This window comes from Pithys albifrons, chromosome 7, assembly GCF_047495875.1.
Source record: "Pithys albifrons albifrons isolate INPA30051 chromosome 7, PitAlb_v1, whole genome shotgun sequence".
In the NCBI taxonomy this organism is placed as follows: Eukaryota; Metazoa; Chordata; class Aves; order Passeriformes; family Thamnophilidae; genus Pithys; species Pithys albifrons.
Window position 1 is genome coordinate 17,225,594 of NC_092464.1, and position 20,399 is coordinate 17,245,992.

The 20,399-nt window shown below is 43.8% G+C and overlaps 1 protein-coding gene across 1 annotated transcript; it reads right to left on the minus strand.

The window, feature by feature from the left end:
• Window positions 1-5,294: 5,294 nt before the first annotated feature.
• Window positions 5,295-20,030, minus strand: LOC139674063 (phthioceranic/hydroxyphthioceranic acid synthase-like). The gene is made up of 7 exons (XM_071560179.1): window positions 20,016-20,030; window positions 18,355-18,423; window positions 17,474-17,627; window positions 15,596-15,756; window positions 13,638-13,841; window positions 13,353-13,534; window positions 5,295-10,889 (listed from the first exon to the last, which is right to left on the minus strand). Exons 2-7 carry the CDS (start codon window positions 18,413-18,415, stop codon window positions 5,331-5,333), a joined length of 6,321 nt encoding a protein of 2,106 aa, XP_071416280.1. The 5' UTR covers window positions 18,416-18,423; window positions 20,016-20,030; the 3' UTR covers window positions 5,295-5,330.
• Window positions 20,031-20,399: the final 369 nt, after the last annotated feature.

Sequence of the window (20,399 nt, forward strand, 5' to 3'; positions counted from 1 at the left end):
CTCCCCTCATGATTTTACATCCATTAATAAGATACCCCTGAGCCTTCTCTTCTCCAGGCTGAACAGTCCCAGATGCCTCAGCTTTCCTCATATATGAGATTCTTCAGCCCCTCCATCATCCAAACAGCCTCAGGTGTCTGAAGAACTTTGCTGTAGCTTTCCAAGGATCCTGCAAAATGTATGTCTTGTTCTGTTATTAATGTCATCATTTCTTATAACTGCCTCTGAGATCACAGGTGTAAACACTAAGTAGCAGAGCACCATAGGAATAGCCTGTTGAGTAAGGTGTGTCTTAATCTGTTGACTACATTAATTAAAACATTTACATGGATCCATTTAGGATACAGCATTTTTGCTTTGCAGTGATAATCAGTGTTTGGTGCAGTTCTGAGATATTACTGAGGGAAGCCTTTAGCAACAGCATTGCTCCTATCAACTGAATGCCTGCTTCTCTGGGATATTATCTGAAAGAAAACAACTGTTGTCTTCATAAGATCCTGGGGTTTGGCTGCCTAGGCTCAGGGCTAAGGCAACTCAAATGGGACCATGGGGAGAGGCTCCCAGAGGCACTGTGGGTAGGCCATGGCCACAGCCAGCCTTGGTCTTGGGGAAATCACCTGGCCCCTGCCAGAGCTATAGCCATCTCTGTGTTCTGGTCCAGCCACAGGCTGGCTGTGACCCCTGACCTGTGTACAGAACACACCTGCAGGCCAACATGGATATTATCAGGCATTATATGATCCAGGCAAAACAAGAAACAGACATTGGCTTACTTGAAGGAAAATTAGTGTATTAGTTTAGCCTTCAAGCTCCTATTATGCAACAGGAGTATGTTTTGATGAAGTGCCTGAGCAAAAAGTCCATCTGTGAGCACATTTTCCAAACAAATATTAGGGCTCTTTTCCATTAATTCTGTATTTATGTTGCTTCTGTTTAGAACATATCTGACTAATTGCATTTAGGGTTATACTCAGAGAAGGAGAGACAGGTGTTTCAGCCATTTGTCTAAATGTTGTATCACCTCAGGCTCTAACTGGAAAAATTAATAGTTTTCCAAGTACTGTGCCAGTCATGATTATCTGATTACTGAATATGCAGCCTGCTAATGGGATCCTTCCTCTGATAACAGCACTGAGAGTTTGGAGACTGAGGGCACAGAATCATTAAAAATACCCCTGTGTAGTTAACTATCTAAGATTAATTGCAAAGACCAAACAACATTGTCACTAAAAGCCTTCTGTTAAACACAGATAGAAATTTTTTTCAGAAGTAATTTAGCTAATTGCAGTTTATATTTGAGCAGAACATCATTTTTCAGGAGGAAATAATAGCTACAGCTCTCTTCAATCATATTTGACATCAGCTGATGAAAGAAAAAACCCTTTTAAACCTATTTAAATTAAACTGGCTGAACACCAGATCCCACAGGGTTATAATTAGTGACATAGGGTTCAGTTGGAGGCCTATTACTACTGCTGTCCCCCAGGGTTCAATATTGGGCCAAGTATTGTTTAACTCATTCATCAATGACATAGCTGAAGGGGCAGATGCCTCCTTAGCAAGTTCACTGTTGACACAGAGCTGGGAGGAGTGGCCAATACCCCAGAGGGCTGTGCAGCCCTTCAGAAGGACCTTGACAGCTTGGAGAGATGGGCAGAGCAGAATGGTCTGAAATTAAACAAGGGCAGATGCAGCATCCTGCACCTGGGGAGGAATAACCCCATGCACCAGTACAGGCTGGGAGCTGACCTGCTGGAAAGCAGCTCTGTGGAAAAGGAAGTGGGGGTCGTGGTGGACAACAAGCTGTCCAGGAGCCAGCAGTGTGCCCTTGTAACCAGGAAGACCAATGGAATCCTGGGGTCAGCAAAGCCTTTGACACTGTCTCCCATAACATGCTCCTGGAAAAGTTGCAGCCCATGGCCTGGACAGGGGCACTCTCTGCTGGGTTAAGAGCTGACTGGATGGCTGGGCCCAGAGAGTGCTGGTGAACGGAGCTGCGTCCAGCTGGTGGCCGGTCACCTGTGGTGTGTCCCAGGAGTCAGTGTTGGGCCCAGTTTTGTTTAACATCTTTATTGATGACTTGGATGAGGGGCAGTCAAATGCCTCCCTGATGCCTGATCCCGTCAGATCTTGGAAGCCAATCAGGGTCAGCCCCAGTTAGTACTCAGATGGGAGACCTCCTGAGAATACCGGGGGCTGTAGGTTCTAGTCCTGAGGACTTCACTGTCACCGTCCAAGCCCGCCCGGCCATGGCAGATATGAACCTTAGGACTTAAAGCATGGGGCCAGTTCTGCACACGCTATGCTTCACCTAAAAAATCCACTGCGCAGGCTCAAAGGACACACCCATGTGGGGAGAGCCCTTCCCAAATCTTTGTTCGTGAAGCCGAGATATAGGTATATAGACAAGGGGATTGAGTCCATCATTAGCAAATTTGCAGACGACACCAAGTTGGGAGGGAGTGTTGACCTGCTGAAAGGCAGGAGTGCTCTGCAGAGGGACCTGGATAGTCTGGAGAGATGGGCTGATACCAATGGGATGACGATGAACAAGGACAAATACTGGATCATGCACTTTGGCCACAATAACCCCATGCAGTGCTATAGGCTGGGGACAGAGTGGCTGGAGAGCAGCCAGGCAGAAAGGGACCTGGGGTTTGGATTGACAGGAGGCTGAACATGAGCCAGCAGTGTGCCCAGGTGGCCAAGAAGGCCAGTGGGATCCTGGCCAAGAATAGTGTGGCCAGCAGGACAAGAGAAGCGATCCTTCCCCTGTCCTCAGTGCTGGTGAGGCCACACCTTGAGTGTTGTGTTCAGTTCTGAGCCCCTCAGTACAGGAAAGATATTGAGGTGCTGGAGCAGGTCCAGAGAAGAGCAACAAGGCTGGTGAAGGGACTTGAGCACAAGTCCTATGGAGAGAGGCTGAAGGAGCTGGGGCAGTTTAATCTGGAGAAGATAAGGCTCAGGGCTGATCTCATTACAGTCTATAACTACCTGAAAGGGGGTTGTGGCCAGGTGGGGATTGGTCTCTTCTCCCAGGCAACCAACAGTAGAATAAGAGGCTTAAGCTCTGCTAGGGGAGGTTTAGTTTGGCTATTAGAAAGAGATTCTTTACAGAGAAAGTAAACAGGCATTGTAATGTCCTGCCCAGAGAGGTGGTGGATTCTCTGTCCCTGGAGGTTTTTAAGATGAGCTTGGATATGGCACTTAGTGCCATGATCTAGTAATCACAGTGGTGTTGGATCAAGGGTTGGACTTGATGATCTTGGAGGTCTCTTCCAACCCAGTTCATTCTATGATTAGCCCCCTGCACCTGTTCTGCACGAGACAAAGACCCACAGCATTACAGGCAGGGGACTGAGTGACTGCAGAGCAGCCTGGATGAAAAGGACTGCAGGGGTCATGATGGGCAGTGGACTTGATGCCTTAGGACTTTGTATATATATCTTTTTATAGTTGTATATACATGTATATATATTTTATATATTTGTAAATTTTTATATAGCTGTATAGCTTCTCATATTTGATGTAGCAACTAGCAGTTTTTACCTTTGTGCCATATTCCTGAATTTCTCTGTTAAGGGTCCACATGTACCAAGATTAGAGTAGCAATACATATTATAGCCAAAATAAGATACCATTTTAGTCAAAGCAATAGAAGGCCTAGAAACCCAGAGACTTTGGAGAAGCTCCAAAGGAGGGAACATGATGTGAAGATGATGATGGTGAAGAAGTAAGAGGTCTTGAGAACTCTGACTCAATTCCAAGGAGGCGTGCCAAGGGGCAGGCTAGGGAAGGTTCTGAGGGTGAACAATTCTTGGGTTGGATGCAACCTTTAGTTATGGTAGTTAAATGGTGTTATAAAATTAGCAAACCCCTATACTGCTGTGTGCATCTTTATACACTGGGGAGGGCGACGTGGCCAGAGCGGGGTCCCACCACTCCCTGCCCCTCTCCTCTGGGCAACCCATGAAGAGCCTCAGGTCCTGCCTGAAGAAACATGAGGCCATCTTTGGAGGCAGGGTGCATCTTTCTATATTTGGTATATTGAAAACTCTCATTAAAGAAGTGCTCTTTATTTTTCCCAAACTAATGTTGTCTCAAAAAGTTTTCCCTTGATTTTAGAGAACAGACTAAGCACGAGTTTACCATGCACACTGAGTGCGACGAAGGGTAACAGCCAATTGGGCTGTATCAACAGGAGCATAGCCCATAGATGGAGGGATTCTACATCTCTCTGGTGTAATGAAAACAACTAGTACACCACAATTTACTCATTACACCTCATCTAGAATCCTGATCCAGTGCTGGGTGCTCCAGTAAAAGAAAGACATAAATAAGCCTGAGTAAGATCAGCAGAAGGTTGTCAAGATACTTATGGCTGGATCACCAGAACTAAAAAGAGAGACTAAGAGAACTGGGTTTGTCAGCCTGGAGATCAAATGGTTTCAAGGGGACCTCATGGACCATGGATACTCCATGCACTGGAGAATACTATCAGGACTGCAAGGGACGTCTCATAATAACTAGGGATAAAAGGAAGAAACAATACGAGGACTCTATTCCCATATTAAGACAATATAAACAAAGTTTCCTTCAGTGTGTTTGGGGAAAAGTCTCTATTTTCTCACTGGAGCAAAAGCAAGACAGATATTAGGCTAGGAGAAACTTAAACTAAGACAGCAGATGAGGAACAAAAAATTTAAATACAATAAAGATACACTTTAGTGTTGGATTTTTTAAGTTTTTCAGTATTCTTTTTTATTTGGGCATTCATAAAAATTGGTTAATTGATAAAGAAAAACATTTGTTTTACTGTGTGCTTTGCAACTGGTAAATTGTTAATGTTTTTGAAGACATAGGAAAACATTGGATTTTTGAAAGGCACAACATCAGAAGTCATTCAAAAAGATGCCTGTATTTATAAACACTAGGTAATACTAAAAATATAGTGATAAACTAATACTATACTATGACAAAAATGGTGATAATCAGCTGCTGCTTTTCATGTATATTCACCACTTACAGGTGCAAACATGCAACTTTCATCAAAATTGAATATACTTAAAAAAATGCAATGTGCATTGAACATACAAATTCACTAAATGAAAATGTGTAGCTATTAACCTACTTATTTTCAGCTAGAACTATTGATAATCAAGGTTAAAAAAGTATCAAATGCAACAAGGTAAACGATTGAGATTTTACCATTAGCATGTTGACAGAAGGGTACATTCAGCATCACCAAATGTTCTACCCCATCTGCATGACATATTCTGAGATGCTACAAAGGTATCTTCAATGTACACATTTCCTGAATGAGAAGATTCCTACAGCCGGCTCTCGTTTTCTGCAATTTCAAAAGCAGCATTATTCTTCTCAACTACCCCATTTGCACCGCTTGTTTCTTCTAAAACTACCACTAAACTTGACAGAGTTGTGTTTGGATCAAGCAGTTTCACAAGAGGTATGTCCACCTTTCTCTCCTGAAAGACACGGTTCTGAATTGTCATAGCTAACATAGAGTCTATGCCCAAAGATGAAAGTGGTGTATTCATGGTTAGTTCATCTGGGTTCAGTCTGGTGAGGTCACTCACCAGGGAGGTGATATAGTCTTCAGATTTGAGAAAGGCAGTATCTGGCACTTGAGTTTCCTCAGGGCTTTCAAGCTTGTTCCTGAAATCTTCTGACATAAGTGATATGAAGCGACTTTTGAGTGAAATTATCCGAGAGAAAACATGATGATACAGAGCTTGAAAGTTCAATTTGACAACAGCTTGCTGTGGGTTATTCATAAGTAAGCTCTTCCTGAGATACTCATGAATTTCATGCACTTGCAGAATGTCTATGCCCTTGGATCCCAGAATGCTCTGGATATAGTTTTGATTGAGCAGAATGCCAAGGTTCAGAGCACCCCAGTTAATAGATTGGCCTGAAAGCCCACAGTTCCTCCTGTAGAGGCAGAAGACATCCAGGAAAGAGTTTGCAGCTGCATAGTTTGTCTGGGTGGCATTGCCCAGAAAGGAAGTAATGGAGGAGTAGCACACAAAGTAGTCAAGCTCCTGGCCTCTAGTAGCCCAATGAAGATTTAGGGTCCCTGCTACTTTGGGGCTCAGCACTTTCTGAAAGTCAGCCAAGGTCAGAACTTCAAGATGCCCATCGTGTAAAGCAACAGCACTTTGAAACACACCTTTGATCGGACTCCCCGCAAAGGTGTTTGCAATGGACTTGAAGGCTTTCTCAACATCACTGGTCGAAGTCACATCGCACTGCACAAACACTACTTTGCTCCTTTTGTACTGCTGATGCAAAGCCTTCAGCTCTTCTTGCTTCTCGTTGCTCGGAGTTCTCCGGGACAAAATTGCAATACACCCTCCTCCGTTCTCAGCTATGAATTTCACCGTTTCAAAGCCAAGCCCAGTGAGCCCTCCCACTACTACATAAACAGCATTCTGCTTAAACAGCTGCTTCTGGGGTTCATACAACGGTATATCTGAAAGCATGCTGAGGTCCTTCTGCCTTCTCAGTACAGCAAGGGGGACAGAAGTGCAGGTGAAATAGGACATTGCAGAGTTCAGCCTTTCAAAGTTCTCACTCTGCTGAAAAACAGAACCTGAGAGATGTCTAAACTTTTTCATATCCATGGAACAGATCCAGGCATATACAGTCTTTTGCAATTCCTTTAGAGGTGCTTTCTGGAAAACACTGGAAAGGGCAAGGATATGAAAGCTGATGTTTTCATGATCAATTTCACTGACATTCTGGATACATTCGGACTGTCGATTGCCACACACCATCACCACATCTTTAAGAAAGTACATGTGGGCCAGATCCTCCCGAGACAGTCTGCTGACTGGAGGAAGGACAACAAGGGCATTGCATAGGTTTATATACTGGAACTTATCAGGAGTGGGCCTTGCAAGGACTGTTCTCCAACCCATCTCTTCTGCCGCTGCAGAAATAACAAGGCACAAAACCGATGATGGGTCTGCAGTAATAATACCCAATGTTCTGCCATGTTTCCCTTTGGGTAATCTCTGAGTGAGGATTTCCCATGCAATGATGAAGTATGACACACAAGGGACATTCTGGAAGAATGGGAATTTCTTTGCACTGAAACAAACTGTTCCCGGAATCCGAACCCTGGATGACGCAGCAGTGGGATAACATGAAACCACATGATCTCCCACTTTCACTTTTTTCACTTCACTTCCTGTTGCTGTTACTGTGCCACTGAAATCAAGAGCTAAAAGTCTGTGTTTCTCTCCTGCTTGCGAGTTCCAATACAGTGTATTACCAAAGTTGCAACTAGAAACGCTAATGGGAAAATAATCTTCTGAGTGGACACAGATTTTATCCACTTGAATTTCAACACTCTGTTTGTCAAGCTGAGCAGCAGCGTTGGTGGATAATTCACCAGTCAAGTCTTTCGCTGTGTATGGATCAGAAGTGTACAAAGTGAATGTGTGTGACTTCTGGAGAGCTCTTACAGGTTGGATGTAATCTGCATCTACAAAAGGTGTGCGTCTGATTTCAGACACATAAATTCTTCCTTGGCTGATGCAAACTTCTGGATAATCCCCATCTTTGTATTTGACAAGAACATCTGCTAGAACTGAGATGTCCAGGGAGCTGGAAGAGCCGAGGTCAATCAACTGAAATGTGATTTCTGGAGCTTCAACCATGCAAGTTCTGGTCATGCCATACAATGCAAACCCACAGTTAACATGGTCTACGTATCTTTCTGTTGTCCTGTAGGTGATCACTCGGACTGAAGAGCGGGACTTTTTCTCTCTTAATGCCACCACTACTTGGCGATAGGCCTCACAACACTTTGCCAACTGGTCTACAACTTTCCTTGGGAAATCTTCATTTAACTTTTGAATGCCCCACAGGAAGAGAATTTCATCATAATCCTCAACCTCAGCTCTCATTTTATTCTGTGTGTGGCCTTCCCAGAGGGCTTCCCAGTCTTCATACATAACATATCTCGAAGAAGGATGCAGATACGTTTTGAGCTGCTCAGCTATCCCAAATTTATCTGCAAACACTAGGAATCTGGGCTTAACACCCAGATGTACAATTGTCTGTGAAGGAGAGACTTCTTTCCACTTGTTTTCAAACAGGAACTCATTGTCTCTGGAAGATGCTTCCTTCATGAAAGTGATTGCAACCCGCTTGAGTTCAGCCAAAACAGAGCCATGTTTGTCCACAAAACATCCACAGACCTCTAGGCAGTTCCCAGTGGACTTGCTTGTTCTCATATAGATCATCATTTCTTCCTCCAGCGGCCGGAGCACCACAAGGCTGCCTATTCCTGAGGGAAAGCCTGCTCTGGACTGAAATGTCCTTGAGGTCAAGACAGCAGTCATCTGCAGAAAACAGTCAAGCAGCACTGGGTGGATACAGTAGCTGTGCATCTCTCTGATGGTCTCCTTGTTCACCTTTATGCTTGTTATAGCTTCCTTTAGTTCCTGGCAATAATGCACATCACTGAGCTGCCTGAATATGGAGCCGTACTGAAAGCCAACCTGAGACAGCGCTTCATAAACCTCCTCTCTGCTAATCACTGACCTGCATCTTTGATAGATGTCTTGGAAGGAGATAGTGCTCTCTTCCACCACAATTTCAGGCCCCTTTGCCACTTGGCCAGCAGCATAAACTGCATTGGAGGGAGAGAGAATCTCAAAGGCTGTCACGGCTTTCTGGGGACTCAGCTTGATACTCAACACTTGGGAACTCTGAGAGAGAACGCACGGTGCAGAAAAACCAATACTCAGCTGGCAAGTACTCAGAGGCACTTTGGGTCTTGAGCTGCTCATCACAGAGGCCAGGCCGAGCTCTGCATAAAAAGCACCAGGGACTAAGGCCACCCCATTGTTCTTGTGCTCGTATAAGTACGGTGTTGTGTCCTGAGACAGCAGGCAGCCAAACTCCATGTCATCACTGTTTATACTGTAAATCAAAGGATGACTGGAACTGACACCTCTTTGTTTTGCTTGTTGATGGATATCCAGACAAGCCATGAGTTTTTGGCGATCAAACTGATAGCGTGGAATGGCCACTGGAACACTTTGATATGCATTATAAATGTGCTGCCAGTTGGGATTATATCCCAGTTCAAACAGATTTCCCACCAGTGTGAGGAGCGTCTGATGTTCTGCATCAGTTTGCAAAGAGGAGAACACCTTTGTGCCTTTTCCTAGGGTTTCCCTTATGCTTCGCTGCAATGCTCGGTGAGGACTTATTTCCACAAACACCAGGTTTTCCCTGTCTCTAGCTGCAGTTTGGATGGCTTGCCTGAAAGCCACAGGCTCACGAGTATGCCGGGCCCAGAATTTACCCTGAGCAAAGTCATTTTCAGATGCAGCCACCCCAGTCAGCGTTGAAATCACTTCAATTTCCCCCTTCTGCTTTCCCAAAGGCTCTATCTTCTCTTCCAGCTCCCCAAGGATCAAATCCATGCTGGGGCTGTGGTATGCAGCTGGGACATTTAACACATGAAGAAAGATGTTTCTCTGTCTGAAAGCTTGAGCTAACTCTCTCTGGACAGCTTCCACAGAGTCTACATTCCCAGACAAGGTGCAGGAAACTGGGCTATTGAAGGCAGCAATGCACACCTTTCCCGAGTAGGGATGCAGACATTCAGCAATCTCTTGAACAGGGATGTTCCCAACCACCAGCATTCTGCCACTGGCAGTCTTTGCCTGCAGCCTGCTCCGGTGATAAATCACTTTGACTGCATCTGCCAGGGAAAGGTACCCAGCAATATGCGCAGCAGCAACTTCCCCCACCGAGTGGCCAACAGCAGCAACAGGCTTAATACCCCAGTACTTCAGGAGGGAGGCTACGGCAACCTGCAGGGTAAAAATCAAGGGCTGGGACAGCTCTGGGTTCAAAAAATCCTTTGGGCTCTGATCCCTTGCTGGCAGGAGGCTGATTGCAGTGTGTTGCTGAAAAAGGTCTTCTATTTCCTTACACTTGTCTCTGAACACTGGCTCTGAGCTCAGCAGAGTCTCGCTGAACTCCTTCAGTGTTACGCCGTTGCCACAGAACACAAACACCAGCTGTGGTTCCCCCTTGGACAGGGCCGGTTCAGTGCTCACTGCAGATTTAAGCTCTTGCTGCAAGTGTTGAAGGGAATTTGTGACAAACGCTTTGCGATACCTGTAGTTGGCATGGCTTCTTCTACAGGCAGAGGTATAGGCCAGGCTTGGGAGAGTTATGGAGTTTCTTATGCTCAGCTGCTCAGCTGTATCACCCATGGTCATCTGAAGGGACTTACTTGATGCTGCTGACAGCAGAACTAATTCAAGGGGCCTCTTAAAGGCAGGAAGAGGCTCTGGCTGCTTAACCTGCCTGACTACAACGTGACCATTTGTTCCTCCAAATCCAAAGCAGTTGATGCCAGCTACTCTTCCATACTCACTTGATTCTTCCCAGGGCTCTACAGCAGTAGCAACATCAAGGTTTAATTTCTCCGTATCAATGCTGCTCATCTCCTTTGAGTAATGCAAGGATGGAACAATCTTTCCATGATGCATCATCAGTAGCACTTTGATTAATGCAGCTGCTCCAGCAGCTGATTCAGTGTGTCCAATATTTCCTTTCACTGAACCAATTTTCAGAATGGAAACTCGGGAAGACCTGTTTTTACCAATGACATTACCTAGGCTTTCAGCCTCAATAGGATCTCCAGCAGCTGTTCCTGTACCATGTGCTTCAATGTACTGCACAACCGAGGGATCAACACGACTTTCATAAATGCTGCGCAGTAACTTCTCTTGCTCTGTTAGAGATGGTCTTGTGATTGGAGTTGTGGACCTACCATTCTGATTTACTGCACTGATGTTTATCACACCCCAGATTTTGCTGTAGTCTTCCTTTGCCTGTTTTATAAAAGATAAAATTCTCTTTAGTAATACTAGTAGTCCATTGGTTAAATATGTCACCAGGAAAGTTCTAAGCCTGGTACCACCCACTGACTACTATCCGTTACTGATCTTCCATTGGAGGGAGAGAGGAAATGGCAATACACAGTCTTAAGGCAAACAAAAAAGTTTTCAGGGCTTTGGGATGTTTGCTAAGGGAATTAGAGGCACAAGTTATTTTCTCCTCCATACTCCAGTTGAAAGTAGCAATATTGAAAGAAACAGACAGGCTGAGTCTATTTATACCTGACTCTGCAGCTAGTGTCACTACCAAAATTTTGGGATTTTTGACAATGGTATGGCCTAGGCAGGCATGCTGGCACCAGAGGGGATTCATCTTTCTCAGTGAGGAAGGAAAGTCTTTGCCCAGGAACCAAGAAGACTCATTGGCAGAGCTTTAAACAAGATTTGATAGGGGACCGGAGCAATATCAGGCTTGTCCCTGGCAAACTGAGGGATAGTATGATAAAGTTAAGAGGGACAGGGTACATGTGAGGGTCCTCTGCAGGTGACTGTGAGATGTACCAGCAACATTGGAGTACACCTGCAGTTTTACAGAGGTGAGCCTGGGACTCCTGAGATAACAGAAGACAACAGGGAAACATCACAGAAAGACCTTAGTAGCAAAAGAAGGCTTTGCGATTACGGAGATGTGGTGGGATGGCTCACATGACCGGAATGTTTTCAGGAAGGGCTACACACTGTTCAAGTGAGGGAGACCAGGAAAGTCTATGTGAGGCAACACCTGGAATGTATTGAGCTCTGTCTTGGTGAGGATTATGAGCAAGTCAGGAGCTTATGGTTAGGGTATGGGCACACTGGTAAGGGTGACATTGTGAGGGGGGTGTGCCGCAGGCCCCTGATCAAGAGGAGGAAGTGGATGAGGTGTTCTACAGGCAACTAGAAGCAGTCTCAAAGTCACAGGTCTTGGTTGTTGTGGGGGACTTTAACTACTCTGACATCTGCTGGAGAAGCAACACAGCAAAGCATAAACAGTCCAGGAGGTTCCTGGAAAGCATTGATGACAACTTCCTGTCACAGGTAGCCAAGGATCCCACAAGGAATGGTGTATTTTGACCTAATAAGAGAAGGCCTTGTTGATGATTTGAAGTTTGGGGGCAGCTTTGACTGCAAGTGACCATGAGACTGTAGAGTTCAGTAGTGAACAGTATCAGGACAGTGAGCAAGATTACAATCATGGCCTTCAGGAGAGCTAAATTTAGCCTCATTAGGGATCTTCTTGGAAGAATCTCATGGGAGAAGACCCTGCAAGGAAGATGGGTCCCAAAGAGTTGGTCAGTATTCGAGGTTTACTTCCCCCAGGAGGAGTGGCCAATACCCCAGAGTGCTGTGCAGCCCTTCAGAAGGTCCTTGACAGCTTGGGCAGAGAAGAACATTCTCAAACAAGGGCAGATGCAGCGTCCTGCACCTGGGGAGGAATAACCCCACGCACCAGTACAGGCTGGGGGCTGACCTGCTAAAAAGCAGCTCTATGGAAAAATAACTGGGGGTCCTGGTGAACAAGCTGTCCAGGAGCCAGCAGTGGTCCTGGTGGCCAGAAAGGCCAATGGAATCCTCGGGTGCATTAGAAAATCACTGCCAGCAGGTCAAGGGAGGTGATCCTGCTCCTCTACTGAGCCCTGGTGAGGCCACATCTGGAGCACTGTGTCCAGTTCTGGACTCCTCAGTACAAGAGAGACACAGAGCTCCTGGAGCAGCTCCAGCAGAGGGTGACAAAGATGATTAAGGGACTGGAGCATCTCTCTTATGAGGAAAGGCTGAGGGAACTGGGCCTGTTCAGCCTTGAGAAGAGATGACTGAGGGGACCTCATCACTGTCTATAAATGTCAGAAGCAAGGGTGTCAAGAGGATAGAGCCGGGCTCTTGTCAGCAGTGCCAAGCAATAGGATGGGAGGCAACAGGCAGAAACTGATGCATAGGAAGTTTGACCTAAACATGAGGAAGAACTTCTTTACTGTGCAGGTGATCACACACTGGAACAGGTTCCTCAGAGAGGTTGTGGAGTCTCCCTCAGGGGAGAGATGTAAGAACCATCTGGACATAACCCTGTGCTCTAGGATGACCCTACTTGAGCAGGGAGGTTGAACCAGACAATCCACTGTGGTCCCTTCCAATCTGACCCATTCTGTGATACTGTGACAGTCCCATACTTTCTCTGTAGAGGGCAGAACAAAACACCGTGACAAAGCAAGAACAGACAGAGTACACTGCTAACTTTTAAACATGTGATCCCTTTCCCATGTAGGGAAAGAACATAAATGCTTAATGTTTCAGGAATGCTTCATTGATCTTAAGCTTGACTTGGAAAATCTTCTCTGGAAAAGTAATCATTAGACCTGAAGATACGAGACACAGGCAAACAACCAGTCTTATTTTAGCCTGCTTCACAAGCAATCATACCTTTTTCAGTGGTTTGAGGAAAACAACACCACAGCCTTCTCCCCTTCCATAGCCATCAGCCTTGCTGGAGAAGGGTTTGCTTATTCCCTCCGGAGAGATCATTTTCGCTTTACTGAGAGATACAAAGGTCCGAGGATCTATTATGCAGTTCACTCCAGCACAGATTGCTGCCTCACAGTCTCCTGGAGTAAAACAGAAACATGCTCATGTTGAGATGGCCCAGGTGATAGACAGAAACAATCACAATCCTGAATTCAGTGTCCAGCATCTCTTCACTCCCATTACCTGATTTAATGGCTCGCAAGGCGTAGTGCAGAGCAAAAAGAAAAGATGAACAGGCAGTGTCAATAGTCAGGGATGGTCCAGTCAGATTAAATGTGAATGAGACCCTGTTAGCAGCAATACTCATTGATGTTCCTGTGCCATCATAATGATTTATTACACTCACTGCTCTGCTTGTTACGATTTCATAGTCTCGATTCATAAGTCCTGTGAAATATAAGATACATGTCAAGTTAACCCAAGCCAACAACAGGGATGTACAGCTCTAAACCTCATGGAATGTTTTGGTTTGTAGTTTTAATAGTAAAACTGTGTGCCATCAATGCTCCTATGGGGAACCTTTCCTGCAACACAGGTCAAAGGCAAAACTCCCACCAATATCCCCTGGACACAACTGACACAAACATACCTAACACTTGAAATTCCTACCTGACCAGTAAATGACAGGCCTTTCCTGATGGCTTAGCTCACTGTAGGATGCAGCTGAGCTCCCTGTAGCCTGCTTAAGTCCCTGTGTCTCAGTTTGACAGTGGTTGTTTTGGTTTAGCTAGGGGAATATACATCAGCAAGTTACACAGAGGGTAGCTGGGACATAAATGTACAAGACATTAGCTTCAGTTCCTCACATGTACCAAGTTCAAGGTCACAGCACAACCTACATTTGGTGCTTTTTTATTTTTCTCACTCTGTGAACCAGTAAGATAGAAATAGAAAAGAACAGAGCCTGTGAAAGCAGCTGTGTCCTCTTCCTGTGAACACACAGGCTTGAGGTACCATGGATCCCCAAATCCATGGGCATGTGTGGAAATTGCAGTATCTCCTGGATATTGAAACCAGGACACTGGCGACTTTTCTTTTTTCTTTTTCTTTTTTCTTTTCTTTTCTTTTTTCTTTTCTTTCTTTTCTTTTCTTTTTTCTTTTCTTTTTTCTTTTCTTTTCTTTCTTTTCTTTCTTTTCTTTTCTTTTTTCTTTTCTTTTCTTTCTTTTCTTTTCTTTTTTCTTTTCTTTTCTTTCCTTTTCTTTTTTTTGTTTCTTTTCTCCTCTCCTCTCCTCTCCTCTCCTCTCCTCTCCTCTCCTCTCCTCTCCTCTCCTCCTTTCCTTTCCTTTTTCCTTTCCTTTTTCCTTTCTTTTCCTTTCCTCCTTTCCTTTCCTTTTTCCTTTCCTTTTTCCTTTCCTTTCCTTTCCTTTTTCCTTTCCTTTTTCCTTTCCTTTTTCCTTTCCTTTCCTTTTTCCTTTCCTTTTTCCTTTCCTTTCCTTTTTCCTTTCCTTTTTCCTTTCCTTTCCTTTCCTTTTTCCTTTCCTTTCCTTTCCTTTTTCCTTTCCTTTCCTTTCCTTTCCTTTCCTTTCCTCCCTTCCTCTCTGCCTCTCTCTTTCTCTTTGCCTCTATTTCTTTCTCTCTTTCTCCCTCTCTCTCTCTCTCTTTCTATTTTTTTTTCTCTTTCTCTCTCTCTCGCTCCCTCTCTTTAATTCATCTCTTCCTTTCTCTCTTCCCTTTCACCCAACTCCTTTATCCAAAACTATTGCCACAGGCTTATATAGTAGGGCAGGGACTATCACACCAATTTCCATGCCAAGTGTGTAATTTACTAAGAAAATTGAATGATTTTTTTTTGCAGACTCCAACATTTACAAAACTTGGGGGTTCTTTTCCCCTTATGGGTGGGACATCCCAGCCTGTCTTGGGAGTATCATTCTCAGGAAGGCTTGGGGGTGCAGCTTAACTGGTTCCTGCTTCAAGTTCAGTGCTTAAACACAGGAAGAGGAGCACCTAAGAGAGATACAGCAATTCTATCATGAACTTCCAGAGGAGCCTAATAATTCCTACCAAAAATAACCAGCAGTGCCACAGCACAGTAGCCTTACATCTCCAGTGCTACATAGATGTGCAAAGTTTATGAAGGAGTGCTCCAATCTTTGGGACGTTCAAACACACTTTCTTTGACATGAAATTTTCATCTTACCAACAAAAACACCTGTTTTGCTGCCACTGACAGCTTCTACAGGGACTCCTGCATCCTCCAGGGCTTTGTATGTGCATTCTATCAGTAACTTCTGCTGAGGATCCATGCGTTCAGCTTCCATGTTATTAATCCCAAACAGGTGGTTGTCAAATGAATTAAATCTAAAATGCACAGAAAATGGTACATCATGTATCAGATACATTTACTTCTAGACTCACACTACATATCTTTTGTAATTTCACTAAAAGTAAAGCAAAAAATGGGTTTTAAGCCACAATTCCCATTTATGAAATGCAGAAGGAAATGTGCTTAGGCCAAGGATATTTGATGTCCCACCACAAAATATGTATTTCTAGCAATGATTCTGCATTTCACAGGTAAGAGCCATCACCTAGACATTTTTATTTGCATGGTCATTCTCATCAGATTATGAAATGGGCAGAATGAGACTCCCTCTTTTGCCAACAAGGTGAAAAAATATTGTCTTATACATTACTTTAAGCCAATACAGACTGATGCTTTACAATTTACAACCAGTAAGTAGAGGATCAGCTCAGCTGTTTCCAAAAGATACCTATACTTCTCCAACAATAAATTCAAAATACTTTGTGTATATGTCTGTGGTTATCTTTAAAAACATCTTCAGAGTAGGCCCAAGCTTACAAATTACCAAGTCCAACCTTAATCTTATATCCCAAGATCAGATTTGTATGGCCTTCTATCATCTCTTGGTTTCAGTGCAGAATTCAGTATCTGCACTCAAGTAATTATGGGTCCTATCATTCAACCCTGCCAAGTATTAATCTCAGGAGCCAATAAGATTTCTTTTCTGCATGTGAAGTTCTCGTTTGAATAAAGGTCTACAGCCTGAGGATTTAAGGTGAATGTGGAATTCAAATAAAGGACATTTGTGTTGATCTTATTGTAATTTCCTATTCTTCTCATAAGTCACAGCCCTCAAACATTTGCACCCACATCTCTGGGATAATTTGACATGAGATAGGAAGACACAAGTGAGAGGATGCATCCTGCAGTTCCCTCCTTCAGACTCTCTCTTCACATTATCTTTACCTGATACTCATACATATATAGCCCCTCAGTATTATGGAGGAATGACTCAGAATAAAGACAAAGTTTCTTTCTTTAAAGCATGACAGTATGAGCCCTGAGAAAAGCAAGTTTGTTATGCAATTATGAATAGTTCAGGTTTACAAGCAAGCATAACACACAAATTAAGCAGGAGATCCCCTTCTTTACCAGCTATCCAAACCAGGCTTCACTATTGTCTCTGAATTACCACACCTGCACACGAATTAGCGTTACTTGTCCCCACAACGACAGGATTAGGTCCCAAGGTCCAGCAAAGCAGGTTGATCTGCAGGAGGAAACTGAAGGAGACCCACCTGGCCCTTCTTACAGCTTCACCACCTTCCTCTGCAGTCCATACTACTAGAGACAGTACTAATTATCTGACAGGCTCTCACTCTCCTCAGATCCAGCCTACACCCCCTCATACATAGTGCATGTCTGCTTCTGTAAACCCCAAATGCAGACACCACTGACACACAGCAGGCAGGTGACATCTCAACACATGCTGAGTGTGTACAGACACGTTGGATTGTGCAATCAAAGGCCATGTGTGCTCCCAGACATGCACATAACATGCTTGACACAGCCTGCAACCAAATTTCCTCACCGATGTCTCAGACCAGGAATTCCTGTAGTTGGATAAACCACCTGCTCCTCATGTCAGATAAAAGCAAGTCAGTTCCTAGGTCCAATTTATAGATTCTCCCTGTGCTTTGCATTCCCTCAAAGGATTAGTAAGTTAGTCTAAGTACAACAAAACTTGGTGGTGCAGCAGAGTAACAGACTCACTCATCAAGAAGAGCAGCTCGCGTTGTACATATTTTTCCTGGCTTGTTATCATCTGGATCATACCACTCTTTGGCATTAAATCTCTCAGGAGGGATTTCCACTGTGCAGTTTCTGCCTTCCTCCAGCACCTTCCAGAAATTGTCAATTCCATCTCCTGTTGTACAAAGTTTTTCAAGTAGATTAAAATATGTTCTCCCCTGCCCCACGCAGACTCAGAAATGCACAATCAGCCACAAAAACTCCCACAGATAAATCGAGTCTGCTCACACAGAATTGTCAGACAAACAACTGGTCATTCTTTGGTGAGATGAAACTGAAAAGCTTGACTCGCCCCTTCACTGCTTGTCTAAAAGCAAAGGAACCCCACAAAATCCATAGCCACCTTCTCTCCCCATTTCCCTTCCATCTACTGCATCCACAGTATATACTGTCAAAAAGCAGGAAGTTTTCTTTCAGCAAAATCCAGCCTATTTATAGTACAGGCACAGCTGGTGATATTGTCCTGCCCTTGATCTGTCCTGTCCCTATTGGATGCAGATTCCTGCAACAATGTACAGTCCCCCTGCCAGTGCACGTGAAGAAAGTTCAAATCATCCCAGACCCATCCAGTTCATTTGTAGGAGTTGCACAGGCAGCTCAATCCCCTGCCCACAGCCAGCACTGTGAGTCAGTTGGTTGGTCTGTCTGTCTGTCTGTCTGTCAGCAGACAAATTAGAACTAACTGGTTTACACCACAGCACAACCTTTAAAAAGATCCTACAAGTAAAAAAGCAACAAATTCTACTAAGGGAGAAACAGGTTTTATTCTGTTTCAACACTCATAAATTACTTCACTTTTCAACGTTCACTCACAGCCTGCTTTGCTTTTACCCCACACTTACCTCCAGGAAAGTTGCATCCTATTCCAACAATAGCAACTTCATCTGCAGTCTCAATCTCCATCTCGTGGGCTGCACAATACAGATGTAGTATCAGCCAAATCAAACAATGATGCATTTACCATTGCATAAATACCAGGTTAAAACATGAACTTCCCACAAACACATATACCACATACACTTGTTCAAAGCTTGTTTCATCTGGAATGACCTGTTGCTTGCGATGACAATGACACTCCCCATCAGTGACCAGAGCTGTGCTGTATTTTTCTTTCCGTCCCTACCTTTGGAGGGAAATCCCCATTTCATTCTCCAAACTCCTTCCTTCAAAGACTCCTTATTGTTTAACCTCTGCTACTCCTGCCAGTTGATCTGCTCTTGTGCCTTTCCCTAGATTAGTTCTGTGTGTCTTCTTGTGTACATAAGTGAACACAAGGCCCATTGACCAAGGCACTCTTTCAGCTCTATAGTCTCTCTCCTATTCACAAAGCAGATCTCCCAGTCTGCAAATTGACAGTTTAAACCAGACCATGTAAACCAACGACAAGCTGCTGAAGGAACAAAAGGTGCATCTTCCACACTCCAGAAAAGTGCCTGGAAAAAAACACCTCGTTCCCTGGATCCCAAGACTGCCTAGCTTTTGTCTAAAGCAGCTTCAGGTGAAGAGCTTGACCCCCACAGACCATGCTGAGAGCCACATGATCTCACTGTTCCTCACAATGCACAGTCTCCAGGTAGCCCCACTACAGCCATACAAGTAACTCCCTGTCAGCTCATTTGCAGCTCCACAGGGAAAGATTTTTCCTGGGAAAAGACTCACAATAATCATTGAATAATAATTTTTTCAAACAATTAGATGGCAAAGAAAAGAATTCTGTGGAATCAAATTTAATACCCCAGTGTAGAATTGACAGATGAGGGGGTTTCCCTTAATTCTGGGAAAGAAAGTTGTCAGACAAAAATCAGTTCAATTGAACTACTTAGAACTCACGAGGATGCCCACCTCAGAGGGTGTAAGTCCTCCTGGAGTTGATTTAACCCACAGAGGAGAAGATTCCTGTTGAAAGGTTTGGGAGGGGATTCTTGGCAGTAGGGATAGATTCTCATAGCAGTGAGACCACAGTAGGTCCCAAAGAGCCCTTCTCAGTCACTGACTGACAGCAGTGAAGCATAGATGAGGCCTTTTGACAGCCCCACACATCATTCAGAGTTACCATTTCTTGGAGATTTGCTTTGAAAGGTGAAATTAAGAATAACTGCTCAGGTTCACACTTTGAAAAATTTACTTCCTGGTTCCATTAACTAAGACTGAAAAAGCTAAAAAGCCACCTAGCAAAAATAAGGAGACCAAAATCTGGATTTCCAGGAGTAAATTCTATTGTACCGATAATATAAATTCTGAAATGCTATAACAATTGTTTCCTTTTAGTTCCTTCAAAATTGTCTATGATTTCTATGTTTCTTCCATTCCATATTTTTATGTCATTGCCAAGCTAAAGCTGCAAATCCCAACAAAAATACTTTTAGCACCAAGGTACTTTTAAGCATTGTTCCTAAGTTAGCACTTAAATAGCAAATAATAATAATATAAAGACTTTCTGGTCATAACATAAAACATGTCTTTGGCATCTCTAGAGTCATTCAGTGAGCTATGTAACTCTTACCTTATAATATCCCAGTAGGATGGAGTAATAGGCTGAGTCTGTGGAAGGAGTTTATATAGGATTCTGTGAAGTTTCTTATTCAAATATGCATGCTAAAATGTTGACGCCTTTTAGAGGAAAAAAAGCAGATGAGTAATGTGATTAGTCAGTGACCCTGACAAAAGTCTAGAAGTACTTCCCTGTAGTAGTAAATTTCTTGGTCATCAGGTCCCACAACAGAACACTTGTAAAATTTCCATCTTATGTAACTTTTTACAGTTAGCAAAACAATTATTTGGATATATGTCACCATGAAACAGCCCATAAAAATTTTATTATTTTAAGACTATTATTTAAAAGACCCTGTCTTTAAATTAACAACTCAGTTTTGTTTGCTTTTCATAT

What these genes read in the sequence shown, in the direction of transcription:
- LOC139674063 (XM_071560179.1), bottom strand. Translation starts at nt 18,415, where the DNA reads ATGGAGATTGAGACTGCAGATGAAGTTGCTATTGTTGGAATAGGATGC. An exon ending in CTTGCGAGCCATTAAATCAG is followed by an intron (nt 13,535 to 13,637) that starts GTAATGGGAGTG and finishes GTTTTACTCCAG; the next exon opens with GAGACTGTGAGGCAGCAATC. An exon ending in TCCTCAAACCACTGAAAAAG is followed by an intron (nt 10,890 to 13,352) that starts GTATGATTGCTT and finishes TTTATAAAACAG; the next exon opens with GCAAAGGAAGACTACAGCAA.